The sequence below is a fragment of the Melospiza georgiana genome, chromosome 2 (genome assembly GCF_028018845.1).
Source record: "Melospiza georgiana isolate bMelGeo1 chromosome 2, bMelGeo1.pri, whole genome shotgun sequence".
Taxonomy (NCBI): domain Eukaryota; kingdom Metazoa; phylum Chordata; class Aves; order Passeriformes; family Passerellidae; genus Melospiza; species Melospiza georgiana.
In genome coordinates, this window is record NC_080431.1 from 25,237,593 (window position 1) to 25,258,524 (window position 20,932).

General features: G+C 40.7%; 1 protein-coding gene across 2 annotated transcripts in view; it reads right to left on the bottom strand.

The window, feature by feature from the left end:
- The window catches only part of CYFIP1 (cytoplasmic FMR1 interacting protein 1), a 75,132-nt gene that overhangs the window by 49,683 nt on the left and 4,517 nt on the right, over positions 1–20,932 (bottom strand). For both annotated transcript variants that reach the window (XM_058019014.1, XM_058019013.1), the window contains exons 2-10: positions 7,872–7,995; positions 7,220–7,309; positions 6,353–6,430; positions 5,429–5,530; positions 3,753–3,934; positions 2,570–2,666; positions 2,303–2,431; positions 758–862; positions 504–595 (exon numbers count right to left, since the gene is read on the bottom strand). In XM_058019014.1, coding sequence (XP_057874997.1) covers positions 504–595; positions 758–862; positions 2,303–2,431; positions 2,570–2,666; positions 3,753–3,934; positions 5,429–5,530; positions 6,353–6,430; positions 7,220–7,309; positions 7,872–7,988 — 992 coding nt within the window. In that variant the 5' untranslated portion in view covers positions 7,989–7,995. The remainder of the gene's footprint in view (positions 1–503; positions 596–757; positions 863–2,302; positions 2,432–2,569; positions 2,667–3,752; positions 3,935–5,428; positions 5,531–6,352; positions 6,431–7,219; positions 7,310–7,871; positions 7,996–20,932) is intronic.

A 20,932-nucleotide genomic window follows, 5' to 3' on the forward strand; every position in this document is an offset into this window, starting at 1 on the left:
AATGCAATCACTGGCTGTATTTTCCAACTATTTTGCTGTGCTGCACACCTAGCCAAAAAAAAATAAAAAAAAATAGGGGGAGACAAGCTAAGTTGCTGCTCCATGTACAATGTACACATGCCTATTCACCCATGCACTACTACTGCTCACCTTGCTTAGTAAAATCCTTCATTTCTTTTAATGAAACTTTTCATATTTAAAGGGAAAAATAAAAACTAAATTAGAGTAAGATAAAATTAATTTCTTCCAACCCAGGTGATAAACATCACAGATACAAGAATGACCTCAGCAGCACAGAAAGGTTTTTAAACCCTCTGTTTCTTTAGTTGTATCCATTACACAAATTACATTAATAGTAAAGTACCCACATAAAAAAGATGACAAAGTGAAAATTCTATTAATTACCACAGACCCATGGACTAACAAGTGAGTATGAAAATATACTCCAAGGGTCAGATCTTCCCCATCCCAGATGCTCCACTCTGTTTCTTTCTCCTTCCTACCTGGATTTATTTTCCTCATAATGGGCGCTGGTCTTAATGTATCTTGCAAGTTCAATCTGCATGTCACCAAACAGTGGGACAACCTGCAACTGCTGTACACAGGGAACAAACCAGATTGGATAAATTAGTAACACAAATCATAGTGAAAGCACACCATTATTTATCCATCTTGTAACCCAAAATGATCTCTTTTTTTTATTTAAATATATTTAAAATGCAAGAGAAACTACCTTTAAAATCACATCTTAACCAACCTTAAAGTACTTGTCTATCTTGGCTAAATTTATCCTTTTCTTTGCATCCAACTTATAGATGTTACTGACACTTCCATCCATCAGGTATAATCCAAAGCCCATCACCTGAAAAAGGAAAAAAATTAAGCCTTTCACAAAAGGACCTCAGAAGTAACAACTTGTAAGTCTGTTCTTCATATAATTAAAGAAGTAACATTTTAAAACCAATCCTGAAACATCCAACCACCTTCAAACAGAATATATTTTTAAATACCTACTTTTCTGTACTATTCTTTTTTTATTGTATTAGCAGTTTTTACATTAATATTAGCCTGATCAATTACCCTTAAAAGATGCTGCTTGTTTGTATAAAGGTTTAGCATAAAAAGAAAAAATCTCACTGAGAGTCTGGCTATTTTTACAGCTTTTCTTTTCACTTCCAATTTATTAAAATTCTGTACATGCAAACTGATTTGGTAACAGAAGTTTAGATCTAACAGCTCTGAGTGATTGCTTTTCTGGCTTTCAGTGCCTCTCTGAATTATACACCCAGGAGCTCAGAAGCATCCAAAAAAAATCTAATAAGATTTTGTCCAAGTATTTAATAAACATAAGATTAGGAATTTATCAGGACAAGGTTCTTCACCCAAAGGATGGTTGGGCAATGGAACACACCCCAGAGCAGTGGCCACAGCAGCTCAAGCAGCATTTGGACAACACTCTCAGGCACAAGGTGTGACCCCTGGGGATGGTGCTGTGCAGGGCCAGGAGTTGGACTCAATGACCCTTGTGGATCCCTCCCAGCTCAGTATGTTCTTGGATTCTCCTTAGTATTTACAGGAGCCAAGCAGAGGAACTGACTGTGTTCTAAGCATCTCTAGTGAGCAAAAGGCCCAAATACAAAAGTCACGCTGGGCACCCTAGCAGATAGAACAAAAATGCTCTAGACTTCATGTGTGGTTTCAGAAGACTTTTGTTTACTCCTAATAAACAGAGCTCTTCAAAAGTTAAACACTGAAGTGCCTCAAAATATTTGTCAGGAGGCATATTTTTAGCTCTTACTCTGTATCTTTTCTTCGACTGCAAGAAATGAAGCTGATGAAAATCAGCCACATTTCACATCGCCCAGCACTCTCTTATTTCAGGTGCATAGTCCAGCTAACTAAACTGACTAATTAATCCTAATTTCAAGACACTTGTTTCTTGAAATATTTGATACACAGCCTCACTTCCAAAAACTTCTTAAACAATCTTGCCACATATCTAAAATAAAGTGCAGCAGTTCCCTTCTGCTGTCATCATACTTCATACAAACACAACTCCATAGAATTGGATGCAGTTCAAATGGGTCAACTTCAGTTTATGAAAAACAAAAATGGATTAAAAGCTTTAAAATAATTTTAGCATGTAATACAACAAAAGGACAATAATGGGGAAAAGCAGTAATGCGAATTATTTGCTTAATCTGGTTCCTTTTAAAAAAACAACCGGAAACAATCTGGAATTCAAACACCTGTTCCCTCCTCAACATTCTTTTTTTTAATTTTGTACCCAAAAGAAACCTACTTTCAGAAGCATATGTTTCTCACTGGGTGTTAGGTACATTTTGTTTTCATAGTAGTCCACACACAAATTCACAATATCTGCAAGCAGTTCTTCATAGCCAACAATCACCTCCAACTGCTGCTGCAAAGACTGGAGGGGAAAAAAAAGAAGGATATTAGTTAACTAGTTACACTGACTGGGAAATAAGTTACTACCAAACTGGAAGAGCTTTATTTTAAGACTTTTGCAAAGCATTAGGTAACTTGCAAGAAGACAATCCAAGCTTACTTGTGTTATCTTGTTGTGGTTGGCAAGGAACATGGAAAGGTTCTGAGATTCTTGAATGGACTGAGGATCTGCCATTTTCCGCAGGAACTGAGCAGCTCTTTAAAAACAAAATAAAAACTGTTTTTTCCTTTGGCCAGGACTGTTTGTAAGTAAATCTATCTCCTCAAAAAAAAAAGGTGAAAAATTCACTAGAAGACAGATATGGACCTAATTTATCCAAAATAAACTGCTTTACTATCTGAAATTCCACTACATCCCTACTTAGATGGTCCAATAAAAAATGAAATGAAAAAACAAATGAAAAATCATTGGCTATATCCTTCAACTGAGTGCAGCTGTGGCTCTATACGTCCAAGCCACTCAACACCCCAGGAAAAGTCAGTCTTCCAGAAAACAAGCTTTTGGCCTTCAGAAACATATCTCCAAAGAAAAAGAAAGGCAAACCAAATAAGCTTAAGAGGTTGGGATAATATTCCAATAAACAACTACAACAGGTGGAGGTAGAAACTAAATCTCACGTAAGCAGAAACAACACAGGTGAATTTGGCTGGTCATTGACTGAATAGCTTTCTGCATGAAAGACTACAGATGCTAGAGCTCACATAAAGCTGACTTTCCCTGCTGTTCTTGCCACTGTGTTCAAGAGAAGATATCTGATGCCATCTGGTAGCTCATGCACAAAATTTGGCCACAGGTATCTCACCCCTTCCCTTCCCTACTATACCTGCAATCACAATGACTTTGAACAGCAAAGACAAAACATCTTAAGAACAAGTACAACAATTGTCAGCTAAAAATGTCAGAAGTGGATGCCAAGAGTAGAATTTATTAGAACAGGAGTAGCACAAGTTACCAGAAAGCCAGCTTTCTCTCAAATTTAAAAACAGAAGCTTTACTGAACAAAGTATATGCATGGCATTTCGCATACACCAGGACAGAAGTATTTGACAGCTTGGCATTAAAGGCAGAAAAACCTATTGCTGCTGGAAGAAGAGCACACAGAAAACAGATGTATTCAACTGCCTAACTGCAGCCAAGCCATCCCTAGTTCCAAGGTAGCTCGTCCCACACATGAAGAGACTATTTTTGAAGAAAAAGCTGTGAGAAGAAAAGCAGCTGCTGCCATCTCGTGGGAGGCTGAATGCTGGCAGCAAAGGCCGGGTCCTGCTGCCCCTGCACTCACCTCTTGTAGGCCGAGTGGTCGTTCTTGACGCTGCACTTCATGTTCTTCAGCTCATCCAGCACTGCAAACATGTTGATGAATTTGCCCAGTGTGATCAGATAGGCTTCAGACACAAAGTCCTTCCTTCTCTCCGCATGGCACAATCGCCTCACCTCCCCACAAAACCGTTCAATGGCATTTCTCTAATGGGGGGAAAGACAGAAAAACAGGGAGTAAAAGCCATGACATTTCCAGAGAGAGAGTTTCATCGTGTACCTAGAGCCGGGCCAGTGAAAAGCTCCAGTGAAGCAGAAAAATGTTTAAAGCATGGAAAAGTAGCAAGGTGTGAGTACAGGCCTTTCAGCTCCTCCACTGTGTACCTGATGGCTGCTGCAAGTGTCACCAGTGATTTTTGCCACCAAGCTTGCCTGACACAAGAGCCAAGGTTCTTCTTTGCAGATAAAAGTAATTAAAAGTACAAATAAAAAATAGGGCAAGGCAAGGAGTAATGTTTTTTAACTAAAAGGGTCAATTTAGATTGGATATAAGGAAGAAGTTTTTTACAATGAGGGTGGTGAGGCACTGGAACAGGTTGCCCAGAAAAACTGTGCATGCCCCATCCCTAGAAGTGTTCATGGTCAGGTTAGATGGGGCTCTGAGCAACCTGATCTAGTCTTTTTCACTGCAGGGGTGTTGGATTATATGGTTTTTAATATCCTTTCCAACTTAAACTATTCTGTGATTCTATGATATTTAAAATCCCTCAGAAAAAAAGGGATTTCATGCTCTTTGGTGAGGAAATATATATGAATTAAAAGGCAAATTATAGGAATGCTCCCTTCAAACAAACAAACAAAAATCCACAGCACACTGTACATGCCAGCTCTGTTAAGTCATCCCAGCACGTTTATTTGAGGGCTTATTTCCAATTGCACACCAGTGCCATTTCAGATAGAGATTACAAATACCAAAAAGACAGCAACTCCAAACATAAAAAGGAATCTGTTCTGACTTTAAAGCTGTAATCTGCTTGAATGAAAGGAGATTGAATGAAATGTAACATTTCCTGTTGTCTTTCCCAACCGGGGTTCTTACTGAGTACAACAATCTCCTCCTTCCTGTGTGCTCCGGGCCCCACAGGCTCTAGCTGCTCCATCTGTGAATAATGCCTGGAAACATCCTCAGTGCACTGAGATAGATGGCAAGCTGCCAGGAGGGAGGAGAAGGCAAGACAGACTGCTATTCTCCAGCTCGGGTGGCTGGCAAGTCACAACAGCTGGGTTGGCTTGCCTCAATTATGAATTGCCACAGCAAAGCTGCACCTGCTGCTCTGCTGCCCAGACTTGTGGATCCCTCACTCCACAGCAAATGGTTTCTGTGCTGAGATGTTTTTATTATACATGTGAAACACATTATTTTTCTATTTCCTTCCTTCCTGAAGTGACAGGTCTCTGTCTCCATGTGCTGCATAGGGATTATACACAATTACATTTGATTTTATTTTGAAAGTCTTAATGGAGATTGACTCAAATTTTTAAGACAGGCTTTAAAAATTCTGCCCCTCTGTAAGAGAATTTGGTGTGTTTTTTCTAAGATACAATGACTAGGTTCAGTACCTGAGCACACAATATGAAGTATACAAAGCAGGAATATAAAATTACAAGCCTACTGACAAATTTTGTTTCCATTCCTTTTACCTGAAAATACATAAAATTCATCAGTTTTGTGACTTCTGGCTCCAGAACTTCCACAGTTTTCTCATAAATTTCTACTCTGTTAGGCTGCTCATTGCACTTGACCTGTGGATAATTAAAGAGGTTGTTATACTTGGAACTTTCTTTGATAAAGCCTCAGCAACTAAGATCCTGAGAAAATGCAATATCATCCAAAAGAGACAAACTTAAAGACAAAAATTTCCAGGTTTGGTAATCTTATGCTGATCTTGTAAGCTTAATTGTGTGTAAAAAAACCCAAAACAATCTAAGATTTCCCTTCTACCTTACAGCAAGTAATTTAGTTGTCAAACACCTCTGCAGGTTGTGTAGAGTGTAGCCTTTCCAGATTAAGCCACTTGCTCAAAATCATGCACTAAAATAGGGCCAGAACTGTAAATTGAAACAGATTACCTGACTTCCACCCTAAATATTTAAACCACAGGATCAGCCTTCCTAGCATTTCAGTATAAAAATAATTGCATTAAAAATCTGTAAAAAAGGAAGGAGTCAACTCATGGTAATAATTGTGTTCAGTTTTCTGACACCCCTTAATATTCTTCCCACCCCACTCCTGTACAGCCACTCCCAGACACTTGAAGCTGGCTTGTGCCCTATTCATAGCAGGAGTTTTACAGATCAAGAAAGAACTGCGTAGCTCTGACCTTTAGAAAGTGGCTGCCTTGGACTAGAAGTGTCTAGAAACTTACATGTTTAACCTGAATGTTAATCCTTACATGCTATGCTACCTGTGCTAAAAGACACTGTTCTATGGCATGCCCAGCTTAACAATTCAGGAGTCAAAGCAGACTCCACTTTGGATCTCACTGACAAATCTCTCTGTGTAATTCCACCCCAAAACAAGACAGAAGTTCACCATTGCATCACAGTAGAGTTTTCATCCATTACCTGGGGAATGGCTCTTGAGCAGCTTCTCCATGTGTATAACATGATTGCATATTCCTGGCCCTCTTCTAGCATTTCATTCTGTAGGGAAGACACTCAATATAATTAGGAATTGTAATACAAAAGGATTATATCCATGTGTCTTCTGCCATTCCAAGTCCTTGTCCAAATGAACCTACTTCTCTTATCAGAATGTGTATGTACAAACACACATGCATTGCATACTGAATTATTATCTCCCCAGATTAGACTGGTTAATTATACTGATTTCTTTCTTCCCAAAACTAATGACACTGTGATCTATAAGGATAAATAGAAATGCTAATCTTGGGGTGGGGAGGGTGATGGGATTTATTCCTCTTTTTAAATTCAAGGACCCCAGGTGGAATGTTCAAGGATGAAAGAGTCAGCACATGCAGAGCAACTTTCTACATGGCAAAGGAGAGGTACAACAATATCCAAATAATCAAAACACGTAAATGAGTAACCATATAATTTTAGTAGTAGATTGATGTAAACATACATAATTTTAAGTAGCATGTTACCAGGTGCTATCTGCCCATTCCAATGTTTGTGAACTGGCTCTAGAATTGTAAGACATATTATTCCTAATTTTCCAAGAATGCCATGAAAGAAGGGAACCTTTGAACAACATTAGTTGCTCAAGAAGAAAGGCAATTAAAAAAAATTTTAAGAAGTGTGTTTGAAAAAAAGAAAAGCCAGACACTTTTGCATCTTACCTCCCCCTGGAGGTAGGAAGTAGGTAACCTGTTATCTGTGACCATAATTCTTGTAATGAACTGCAAGAAAACACATTCCTCTCCTCCTGTTCTATCCAATACAAAAGTGTGTATTGGAACATCTACTTACCATGCTAGAATGGACTGTGGCTTGCTCAATGTATCTGGCAATACCAGTGACAAATGCATTTCTGTCTTCAAAATTAGTGTTGAAGTTTGGCTGCAGAGAAAGGGAAACATGGAATTAAGTCTTCTGTAGCAGCATGTCCCCTATGAAGGAAAACTGAGGACCTGGCATTTTCCAGCCTAGAAAAGAGAAGGTTCTGGAAGAGTTTATGGCAACATCCAGGACCTAAAGGGGTCCTGCAAGAGAGCTGGAGAGGAACTTTGCACAGGGGCATGTAGTGACAGGACAAATGGGAACGGATTCAAACTAAGAGTAGTTTAGATTAGGTATTGGCAAGAACTGATTGACTATGAGGGTGGTGAGGCACTGGAACAGGTTGCTCAGACAAATTGTGGCTGACTCATCCCTGGAAGTCTTCAAGGCCAGGCTGGATGGGGCTTTGAACAACCTGCTCTAGTGGAAGGTGATCCTGCCCATGACAGAGGGGCTGGACTAGGTGATCTTTAAAGTTCCTTCCAACCCAAACCATTCTATGGTTCTATGAAAATAATTTTTATATATATTGCCAATATAAACGCAATTCAGTTTTGGGCAAAACATTCTTTCTTAACAGCACTGGGAAATGGAAAAATCTTTTCCTCTAATGAGAAAATACCTGGTAGAGAAGAGATGATGGTGGTGGCTCAATACACGGTTGCTGATCCGGCAATGGTAACTCTTCCAAGAGATCCACATTGGACAAGGCATCCTCCAGAGTTACTTGAGCAGTCATTTTGCACCTGGTTAGAAAATACATACATAAATGTAGATTTGTAGATGTGTACACCTAGATATAACTTTAAATGTGTTACTATATACATGGTAAATAAATGAGTAACATGAAGAGTAACATGAAGGGCAGGCAAGTATTTATATTGTGGGAAACGGGAAGTTTCCCTTCAACCAAAACAGAAGGGAAACAGTCAAACAGAAACCCAGTTGACTTTCAAATACAAATTTTATTTAAACTTTTCACACTAACGTCCCTGTCCTCACTTTTAGGACTCAAGAAATGTTTCTCCTCCCTCACTGCTGGACACCAGAAATAAATCAAAAATAGAGGAAATTATGATGATTCTAAAGCTCAGTTTTGTGCCAATGTACTTTCAAAACTTCATGCACTACAGCTTCTACAACCAAATCATGTTCAGGAGACCAGGCTGTCAAAAGGTGCCAGCAGTTTCCAGTGTTTCATGTCCTAGGACAGCCAGATCTGCTTTGGTAGCTGATGAGAGACCCCTCAGGGCCATGGCAATCTCCATAAACCTTTGACTGCTGCTGCTGCCTGGGGTTCTGAACCAAGAAGGGCAATGGGAAGAAATCTGGGCCATCTGTGACCAACAGGCTGCCCAGAGAAACTGTAGCGTCTCCTTCACTGGAACTTTTCAAGAACTGCCTGGCTGCAATCCTGTGCCATGTGCTGCAGGATGACTCTGCTTCAGCAGGGAGGCTGGACCAGGTGAGACATTGTAGTCCTTTCCAACCTTACCCATTCTGATGCTGTGAAAATTTACGAAGAAAACGTGCGGTGGAACAACTCAGTCATCCACTTTTGTATAATGATCTACTCATTCTCCTCAGTGGAGTGAAGAAAAATTTGATTTTTAAGGTAATATCTCTAATCAGGATGTCTCATTTATTTGCATGTTATTTCCCCCCATTTACTAGAGAAAAACCATACACCTGGTGCAAGGAGCAGCTGAGCACTGACCTCTGCTCTAACCAGGAGGAAAGGAACACTGAGCACCACATCCCAGAGGAGCAGGAGCCTGCCTGGCATGGGACATCCCATGGACTTGTTACATGCCCACATATAAGGCGGGTACAAGCAGATCCCAATGCAGCTTTGACAAAAACTCACTTCAAGACAGCTGGTATGGGCTGGTGATCCCACAACTCACTGCACTTTTATTGGCCTGGCAGAAACATCTCCTCACTTTCTCTTGCCTAATTATAGATTCCTGCAGAAAGATCCACAGAAACAGCAGCTTTACCTCCAAGGAAGGGCTCAGCTGACAAAAAACACAGAACCAAAACCTAAACCCAAGGAGAGAAAGCAATCAGGAGTTGGAATTAAGCAACTACCTGTCCATCTCCAGAGACCAGCCCTGTATACCAAGCCATTGCTGCCAAGCTAATGTACCACATATGGAGATAAATTGCCAACAACTTTATAAACAACCACCAACAGAAAGATTCATAGGTCTATTTCTTCTTGAATGGCCAGCCCAAACCTTGCTCCCAGCCTGGGCCTATCAGTGTTTGTTAAAAAAAATAAATAAATAATCCAGTGCTCATATTGTGCAATTTGTGATCCTTGCCAAAAAAGGGATGAAGGACTGGACTGACAGGAGTGCTGGGTGGCAAACTTGTGCCAGGATGTTTGCCCAACACCTGCCTACATCCAGATCAAGCTCCAACACAAGAACCACACTTATTCTCAAATAAAGAACATGATGTCCTTCATTCAATAAATCAACACATGCCAAAAAACTTCCATGGCTGGGCAAAAATCCTGTGGGGAGGTCAGACTGAACAGTTTTACCCTAGAGGAAAATGAGTTGCCAAGCAGTCAGAACATCTATAGATGAGTCTACATCTATAAGCACTTTATAGATGAGTCTGAGTATCTATAAATCAAGTTTTAGCTAAAAAAAGAAAACAGATTAACTGACAGACTCCTTCCAACTTGACACTCCTCTTCCTCTTAGCCTCCCTGTCAAAGTAGAAATGCCCAGTGTGCAGCTGCTCTGGGATGTGCTGGGGGTGGGATCAATGGCCCACAGCCCATTGCCACCAGACAGGCAAATGGCCACAAAGCATTGGCTCCAAGAAAGCACTACAAAAATTATTCTAAAACCCATAGTGAAGAATGGCCAGCCATTCTACACCAAAAACTAGTGCAACTATCTGTGTAAAGGGGAGGTGCCACTGCGTGCAAGGTAAGTATCATCTGCCTCTCCCCAGTCCACACATCTTCCTTCTCCTCCTAAAACATGGTCCACCAATGACTTGTGTCCCTGCTGTTGAACAGAGCCAGGCATTCACAAAATCCAAGCTCATGACTTGTACTTCCTCAGCACTACAAGTGCACATTCTGAAGATGTGTCCTGTACATCCCAATTCTGAAAGCATACCTGCAGAATTGAGAATTGAGGCTTTTGACCTCAATATTTACAGCTGCACAGGAGTGCAGCTGATTCCTTCAGCACCAGCTATATTCAGACTATAGGACATTAGACTATCTGTAGATTTGTTTTTAATACTCAGAAAATAATTTAAAAATAGAACCCAAAATCCCAGCTGACTTACACTGCCATCTATTTAATAGCACAGGTCTGGGAAACCCTCACTGACAGGCCGGGGGTGAAAGCAAGAAACAAAAGCTTCCTGCTGCCCTCTGGGTTGTGAAAAGAGATACAGGAAGAAACATTTTGTGAAATCCTTCAGAAATTGATTTCCCAAAGCTCAGCATTTCTCAAAGCAGGAACAAAAGCCACTGGGCACAGACAGCTGTCCATGCCCTCTTGCTCTGAGGCTGCTCGCTGACAGCTCCGCTTTGCGATTTTGCCAAAGGTATCCACAGGCCTGGCGTTTCCATGGCCAAGTTCAATGTCCCTGCTCCCCAGCCTTTGCACTCCAGTATCTAGCAAGACATGAAAGAGGAAGCAGCTCCTTCCTGCCCAGCTTTGACACATCTGCAAACGTTGCAAGAGTGTGATTCACATTTCCCCTCACATTTCTGACCCCCCAGAAGAGAGCAGAGGAGTTTTGACAACAGCAACGGCAGGGCGACAGCTGGAACTGGCTCAGGGGTTTTCTCCCCTTCTTTATCTTTGTTAATAAAAAGCTCCAAAAAGACAACAGCTGTTTCTCATGTATAATGATGAGGGACTGGAAAAACCAGATTGTTTTTTCCCCTAAGCTCAAAAAAATTAATTTAAGAAAAACTAAAATTCCCAAGACAAAAAATTGGATAGCTCTGCTTCCTTAATAGTCATGAGTTTTTAACAGATGAAATTACTGGGTAGAACAGCTAATATTTTAACAGATTCCTTTATGGCAGAGAACATCAGAAACTTCTAAGACATACTTAAAAAAAAAAAGTTTGGTTAGGAGTTTACATAAATGAGAACAGACTAAAATGCTGTAGTCATACTCACCATTATAGTTACATGAGGACAAACTGAGATTTTTTTTCATACTAAATTCCTACAAAGTTGTGTTTTCAGTTCTGTACCCTCATGAAATTCCCCAGGACAGCTTTTCTCAGGCAGAAGACATGTAAGCATTACTTCTGAGGTAATATTTTTCTCTTTGGTACCTTTTTATGACCCATCCTTAAAGCACTAAAGTAAAAATGTATGAACAAGAACACATTTTCCTGGTTGTACACAACTTAATTAGTGAACATTCAACATTCATGGTCTGACATTGTCCCTTGAGGAGAGAGAATCACACACACCAGCAAGCTGTTTTGCTAAATGTTGGTGTTTGATGAGCACACACAGCTTTCTAAGCAGGGAAAAGCAACACCTGTGCTGATTCCCAGTTCTTTTTTCTGGATTTCAAAGCAAGAAAATCCCTGTCTAAAAAGAACTTCAGCCTCACAGTACCAAGTCCCACCATGTCCAAGGGTCAAGAGATATCAGTCCCGGGGTTTGGGGTTCTTTTAGTATGCTAGTGAAAGGCCACAGACTAGCTTAAACTAGGAGATCCTCTTTTTCTTCATTTCTGAAGAAATGAGCACCACATGGGCCTGACCTGCTCAGAACAGCTTTGCTGTGGAGAAGTGCTGAACTGAACCATCTCTCACTTTCTGTCCATGTGAAAAATGAAGCCAAAAAGAGAAAGCTCTTTAGCATTGTTTACATTTTATTTCACTTCAGAACTGGATTATTATTGAAAATATTCACAAAAAAAAAGAGTTGGCAAACTTTAAAATGTCATAACTCTGCACCATTGCTCTCAGCCCTGCAACTGCATGTAAGCAGTGCCCTGCTAACACTGATTTGGTATCTAGAGGAGATGATTGACAGTCCTAGTGAAGATACCATTTCCACTTCTCCATCCCTATAGAATAATGTCTAAGTCTCTGCAGAAAGTCTATATTCTTAATTCTAATCATATCAGAAAACAGCCAGCATGCATCTCTCAGCCATGCTCTTTTGGGCCTCCTCAAGCTTCAGATTATTTGTAAGAAAATATGAACAGGAGCAAATTATGAAGAAAAATGTTTGAGACAAAAAAAAAAAAAAAAAGAAAACTGACCAGAAGAAATAATAATAGCTACAGAAGGTAAGGACTGAGAAAGCAGATAATAAAGCATTAATTTCAGAATTACTGTGAGAGAAAGGATTGCTGGAACTATTCTGTTCTCAAACTTAGAGGTTAAAAAAAAAATCCCCCAAATACTAGAGAGTTAAGTAACAAGCTTTTAAGCTTTCTCTCAGTGATAAGAGTTAAGCAAGACCCAGCCTATTAATAGATGAAACAGGAAAAAATATGCTTGATGATACAAGACAGTTCTTATACATGTTCAGTAGGAGTGCATAGAATCCAACAAATATAACTTGTAGTTATATAAATGTGGGTAAGGCAAATGAACTTAGATAACTGCACCCTTGTTGGGGTAAGTGTAGAAATTACCACACAGTTCCTCTTTATCCTATGGCCAAGACTTCCCAGAAATGTCCTCTAATGGTCTTATGAAATTATCCAGCTGAGTTTCAAAGACATTGATTCCCAACATTAAAGTTCTATCTCAAATAACCAGGTTTGATGATATCTACTTACTGGTGAAAAATAAAGCCCTTCACCACAAAAGTTATCAGATGCAAAGCTGTGGCTGTGTTAGACAAGACAGGGAGATGAGGTTGGTATCATGCTAACACAAAACACTTCAAAAAACCCAAAAGGTATACTGAGTATCTTGAAAATACACAGGGAAAGAATGGAAAGTCCTTGGACAATACAGGTACATATGCCATTTAAATTACTTGTAAAGTGTCATTATTATCTGCACTAAGATTGTCAAGTGAACATTCCCACAGAAAACTGATAAAGAGTATAATTCAGTCAATTAATAGTATAATTAGTATAGCTAACTATACTAATTAGTATAATTAGTATCTATAGTGTAATCAATAGCTATAAAAATAAAGGTAGAAAATATCAAGCTACAGTGAAAGCCACCTTCAGAACATTTAGACACACATTTACTTTATGACAATTCTGGCTTTACTTTATGGAAGTTGGAGTAACAGTGTTCAATGTCCCTGAAATAAACACAAATAATTAAAATCTAAATCTCACAGCTGACAGGCACTTTTTTCCTTTGCATCACTCACTCAAAAGTTTGGCACCCTGAGGAGATCTAAGCACCCTCACTTTGGAATCTCTAAGGATTTATCCTCACACAACCATCAGAGCAGTAAGATAGCAGGCTTCCCTCTTGAAGCACAGTGGATTGCAGCAGGTAACAATCTATCTGGAAATGGATTTCCAGGTGTTTTTTGCTGTCAGCTCCTTACAGTACATCTCCTGGTACATTGCTGCATACTGCAAAGATCAGACAGTGGACACAACTGTGTCTATTGCAATTCTTGCTTTACTTTATGGAAGTTGGAGTTACAACGTTAAACTCCCCTGAAATAAATAAAAATAATTAAAATCTAAATCTCACAGCTGACAGGCACTTTTTTCTGCAGTGACAGCAGAGCAAACCTCTCCTGAAGCCCTGTACTCTTTGGAACAGCCCAACTACTGCTACAGACCCTCTCCCTCCTGGTTCCAAAAGGCACATCCATCCCAGCACCTGGGAAAAGCTGAACAGGCAAAGATTTGAGTCACTGCTGAATCTCAGGGTGAGAAGAGTCAGAGGGATATCAGCATTGATCTTATCTCACCATCTTGGTACCATGGTACACACTATACCACTATCTTAAATATACCTCTGGGTGAGAAAAAAAAAAAAAAAAAAAAAGGAAAAGAAAAAAATAGTTGTTCTCCACATCTTTTAACTTTATTTAACCAAAAGCTCACAGAAAACTGAGCTTAAACTTGGCATGCATCCACTCAAAATGCAGATACTTATGTAGATATTTATACTTCAAACAGCCTGAAACAGTCCAGGACAAACACATCCCAGAGGCACCAAAGTGCAGGGCGAGTTCCCAGGCTGGGGAGGAGTTTGGGGCCCCTGGTCAGGAGGGGCTGGACCAGCAGCTCTGGGCTGCAGCTGGCAGCCAGGGATCACGCTCTGACCCACTCCAGCACAGCCTCTCGCCTTCCCCATGGCAGGAGAAGTTCCCACAGAGCATTCAGAGCTCTGTGAGTGCACAAGCAAACGTGCAGAGCACGCCCTTCCTCCAGCTGCACCCAGCCCAGGGAGAGCCCTGGACACCAGCACACGTCCAGCAGCAATAAAACACATGCAAAGATCAGCTGGAGAATGCAGCCCAAGGAAGCAGAGGTGCTCTGGGACACCCAGGGAATTGGTTTGGGTTGCACCATTCTCTACGTAACCCAAAAAGCTCTCCAAGACTGGAATTTAAAGTGACAAAAAAATTATTTCATATTAAAAATATGGAGAGGCATCATGCCAAAGAGTGAGTTAATTAAGGTGCAGTTTCAATGACAAAAAATTGCTGGACTGCAGAAATTTTTGAACTATTTTCATCTGCAAAGTCAGAAAATATGTTTCATTTGACTGAAAAATGATGTGGGGAGGGGATGCCCCATGCCTTTTTGCAGTCCACTGGACACATGTTGGTTCTGAACAGATGCATTTGATCTCCAAGTGCTTGTACATGTTCCCAGGCTCAAAATAAGACAAAGAGGAAGTATGTCTACACTTTAAACAGCAACTCCCTTTGACACTGTGTCTCTTCTTTCCCAAGTCTGCAAAAGCAGAATCATTGAATCTTAAATTAAAATATAGCATCATGGTACTGAAGATGCTACTGAAGATACATATTTCAATTAATGTGCAATCCATTATTTGAAATATGTATCCGCACAAGTGGCTTTTGCCTAAAATAAATTATTATATATTAATATAAATATTAGTAACTAAATGCCTTTTGCATAAATAAATCAAAGCTTACCCTACTTAAAAGGACAGATGAAAATCAGGAAAATTTTATGTACTGCAGTTGAAGAGGAAGAAAAGAATTATTTATTTACAAAAAATATCATTTACATACTATTTACAAAAAAAAAAAAAAAAGGCAAATATATTCCACAGTCCACACACTGAGGGAAAGAAATTCAAATGAAAGTATATTTAAAAAGATGAGTGACTGGCCTGCTGAACTGGGGTCTTCAGGATCAACCACAGTAAACTCCATGGCAACTGCTGACAACATTCCCACAAGAAAAGAATTGGTCAGCACAACAGCAGAAGTTAAGTTTTATCCCTACAGCAACACAACATTTTCAGGTTTTTTGTCCCATTGTGTCATTTTTCTATATTACTGCACTGCAGAAAATCAATTAAATAATTTTACTATTAGGAAAATGTGATTAAATATTCAGTGTAATGTTCCTACCCAATTTAAACCATGAGATTCCAATCACAAAGGGCCCTTGTAATAGAAAGGGAACAAAAGGGAATGGACTTTCTCTTCCAAGAACAGCACAGTAATTACAAAAATATTCATTTTTATTTCAAACCTCCAAGATCTCTCTCAAAAACTCCCTTTTAGTTCTATTTTAATTAAATTTTGAACACCTCAGCCATTCAAGTGCTGACCTATCAATTCAGACTGAGAAGAAAATATTTTACACCCTGATAGCTAAAGCACTTCAGAGAACAGCACCACGATGGATTTTCTCTGTTAGAATGCTCTTTTCCTGTGCCCTAGACAGGACAATCTGCCTTTTTGCCATGCAGATCAGCCTAAGATGTTCCTTTTGGGACCGGAGCTCCTTTCCGTTCCTAAGCAACACATTTGCATAAGCTGAAGGAGCAAAGAAAAATGCTTTTCACATCATTTACTGGCCTGCCTGATTAAAGTAAAAGACAGAAGAAAGCAAACAGCAGCTGACAGTCCTTTGTGCAACAGATTTGACATACTGTTAAGCTTTCAAAAATACATCTGCAAACGGAATTTAAAAACAGGCTTAATACATGAAAAAGAGAAAAAAATTCCAGCACTGTATTACCCCATCCAAACAGCACAGCAAGTCCCAGAAGAATGGCCATATAATAGAAATGATTACTTCAGTATCAGACTCCTACAGGGAATGTGGCTCACAGTGACTGCAGGCTTCCAAAAGCAGGCACAGACTGGGGGAAGAACATGAGGCTAATAGCATGGGAGGAAATGATTTTTTCTTTAAATAATTTTTTTTTTTTTTTAGCAAATCTCAGCTTCCTAAATTAAAAGCTCTTTGAGTTCAGTCACAAGTGAATTTTTTCATGCAATCTACACTGTCACCTGTCCAGCTTCTGTCTCCTGCAGGGAACAGCAAGCAATCCCCATGCCTGCCATCTCCTTATCCAATGCTATGATTGTGCAAGCAAGGTTCAAGTGCTCAGTGATACACCACTCTTATCACCTGGAAAACTCAGTTCTGGGCAGTATCAGTAGGCAACAGCAGCACCATCAATGCAACATAAAGGGCACACTTCAGTGAGTCAGTACAGCCACTCCCACAGGACAAGCAAGGTCAGGACAGCCCTGCCAAGGATGCTGCCAGGGAGCTGACACACTGACCACCAGGACTCAGAGAACAATTCGTTATGCTTGTCAAGTAACTTCCCTTTCAATATCCGGGAGGAATTCAAGCACTTCCCAACAAAAGGAAGGTCTGGCACTCTACTACCATCACAGCAGATTAGGAATGGGGGAGTCTCAGGCTCTTTGAATGAAGCCTAGACCAAGACTGGTGAGTGATGGCAGTCCAGACCTGCCTTTCCTGAAGCCTCATGTATGTCCACTAATGACTCCTTTTTACAGCATCAGTAAGAAAACCCTCCCACAACTGGAGAACACAGTGCAACCTCAGCACTCCTGTACCCTAGCACCTGGCTGGAGTCACTCTATTTTTGCTAGCAAGGCACCACAAGAGTGAATTTATCTTTTCCTGCCGTGCTAGCAGCCAGCAGGAGCACATGGATGAGCACATACTAATTCTACAGCAGCAGCATCTGCAGTGGATGATGATGAAGCAGCAAGTAACAACCAGGTATTTCCAAGGGCAGCCTGGCCAGTACCATGCATCTGCAGCATCATTCCACATCTTGAAGCTTTGGAAGAGAGATACAACTTCCTGATGTTAAAATACAGGGTGAAATGCTATCCCTGTGTAGGAAGCTCAAGTGGAGGATACAGACATTTCAAAAATGAAAAATTAATTTGTTCACTCCATTTATTTTATTTGAGAATCCATTGTGATGGCATGGGATGGGAGAAGCCGAAGCCTCTAAAATTTCCACCAAAAATATCCCACTTAGATGAACAAGGAGGGAGGGCCTGTCTCAAGTGTCTGTCCTGCAGCATGCAACCCCCCTCTGCAATGGAACTTGTGCTACAAGAATTCACAGAGGTGTTTTGTTTGGTTTGCTTTATCTGTGAACCAAAGTCTGAAGCCCAAGATAAGTCACAAATGTAAAAAAAATCTGCTGTTGATGGGGCTAGAAGGCTGAGAGGGTTTGTGCTGGTTTACTAATTAATTCTCACAGAACTGAGTTAGTTCTGAGTGAACTGACTAATGTACAGAATGAACCCTCTTCTGCAAATATTTGGTCTCTCTTCAGACTGCAAAGAAGCTAGAGATTTAAGCATTGTTTCATTTTAGGTTAGGTCTGCTGAGATCTGTCTTGCCACACTTACTTGCCTTACCCTATTAACATTCTCTGGTATTGCACCATTTCACCTTCCTGACCAACCCCCTCACCTTCTTTTTTTTTGCATTCTTTTCCTCTCACCCGGTTCACTCCTCCACAGCCCTTTTTAATCTTCTCAGTTTGCTGCCATTTTTGCATTCTGCTGATGCTGCTCTCTCCTGCAGCTGTTCTCAGCAAGCATTTCTGCTGTACTTGCTCCTGATCCTGCTGCTGCACGGCTGGTAGGAAGCAAAGCTGCACAGCAGTGCTTTGGAGCAGACTGAAGTTTAGCACAGAAGCACAGCACCTACAGCATGTGAAAACTACAACTACAGCTGTGAAAAGCTCTCTCACTTCTTAGCAAAGGTAACACTCCCACTGTGAACACTCTGCAAACAATGGGAAGGGGAGCAGCAAAAGCAATAACCACCCCAGAAAGGAGAAAGGAGAGCAAGTTCACATGGGATGAGCCTGGCATGGCTCAGGATGAAGTCTTCCATCACAGACTGCTCACACCTGCCCAGCATGGTTTCCTTGGCTGCCCTTGGTGTGTGGTGTATTTACTGCTGGTACTCAAAGGGGGCACACCTGTGCAGGTGGGCTGAAAGGAGCTGGGGATGGGGGAGCTGAGCACCACAGTGGATGGAGGAGGTCATGTCACAGGTAACAGAGATGAGCCTCAAAGATGGAGAGAAAGACAAGAGTCTGGAGGCTTCAGGTTTCCATCTAAGCAACAACACAAGCCCTGAACCTTAGACAAACTGTTTATTTGCACTCATAGAATGGCACTGGTTGAAAGGGACTCTAAAGACCACACAGTTCATCCCCCCTGCCATCAGCAGCAACACCTTCCACTACACCAGGCTGCTCAAGGCCCCATCCAACCTGGCCTTCAACACTTCCAGGGATGGGGCACCCACAGCCTCTCTGGGCAACCTCTTCCAGTGCCTCACCATCCTCACAGTCAGGAATTTCTTCCGTATCTTTTAGCTAAATTTCATCTCTTTCAGTTTGAACCCGTTACTCCTTGTCCCATCACTACAGTTCCTGATAAAGCATGGGAGTTCTGCACTTTTATTTCACAAGAATGGAGAGAAATAAAGAAAAAGCAGCATTGTTTTCTCGGGGGAGGGGAGGACAGCACTCTCTTCCTCAGCCCAGTTACACAGAGGGCTGCTCCAGGCTCAGCCTGGCAGCTCCTCAGGGGAGCCTGCTGGGCACCACCCCTGCCTGTGGGAAGGACACCCTCCCACCACTGCTGGGGCAGCCCCCAGGTGCCCCTTGCACGGTGCCTCTGCATTTGGCACCAGCTCCATCTCACAGCTTGTGCCCCCAGGGACACGACAGGCATTCATTACATCCCGCGGGTTTCTGCAATGCAAGCCTGCAGGCGAAGCTCTGGCTTCAGCATTGCCTTGTTTTGAGTTTAAAAATTCAACAAAGGCTTCAAGAAAAGTTACTCTGAAAGAGAGGCTGTCTGCTGTCATTCCCACTCCTCCTCTATACCTGTAGGTACTTTCTAAGTCACCAATACAACACTCTCCACTTTCAGTTAAAAAAAATTACACAGCTTCGTCTGAATAGTAAGTTGGAAGATAGTTTAGGCAAATTTGTACTATCCATGCTTAAAAGTAGCTTTTCATTTATTGTCTAAATCAGTACAATAATAATGTACATTATGTGCATTTCTGTCAGGAGAGAGTGAATCAGACAAGAAGTAAATAATGGCTTAATAGTTATCTTAAAAAAACTAAGAAAATAGTACATGACCAAGTAGAAAACAAAAATAAATAAAATTTAGTTTCTTAAGCTCTCTTTTTCCTCAGAAAGAGCTCATCACCTGTAGTATTTTATACAAGAAAATACACAATTTCAGTGGAAATTCATTCAAAGCATTACTTCAGATATCACCTAACAAGCCATCACATCTATCTTGAGCCGTGTATCATGACAGTTTGCCTGAACTTCACACTCAGAATCTATCATTCAGCGTACTCTCCTTATTGATTTTACATCACTGAAAGCACTTAAAATAATTAGAGGTATACTGAAAGAAGGCTATAAATAGCTTCAGGTCAACAGCATTTTTATTTCTGCCAACAAAGTGTCCATGTCCCTGTCAGAATTAAAGTATTTTAAACTGAAGTACAGTACTAATATATTTTTATCTAAACTCTGGAAAAAAAATCTCTTTTATAGGTGTAGAGTATAAAGCAAGGATCTCCAAAAGCACCTTGTGTCATTTGCACAGCTGGAATCACTTCTTAGCATGTCAACTCTTGAGACTCATGTCCTAACACAAAACCACAGTATTGGTTTTTAAATCTATTTGTTTCTAAAACCAAAAGCACTATTTAATTATTTTTCTTTTACTTTAGAATAAAGTAATTCATAAGAACATTACTGAGACTCAACCCTGCTAATCATTTGTAGAGAGTGTCATCTAGTAAGCATAAGTCTACACACTGACTGAATTCTTAAGATGCCTTTCAGTGGAGGGAGAGGAGGGGGGATGGCATTTTTTCCCACCAAATGAGCAATTACTGGCTTTAAAAAGTTTGTTTGTCACTCTATTACCCCCTGACCAACAGTGACGGAAAAGAGACCTGCAAAAACCAGCCATGAGAAAGGCTTGCTGAAAGACAGACTGTTCAACTGAGAAAATATCACAGAGTATGGCTCAAGCAAAGAGAAATCCTCCAAGTTCACCCCACAAATAACCACTGTGTAAGCTGGGAGCACTCACAAACTGGGAAAAGGAGGGCACCACAGCCTGCACTTACCTCTGCCCTGGCATTTACCTCTGATGAAAGCAAAAGCAGAAGTGCCAATTCCATATGTGC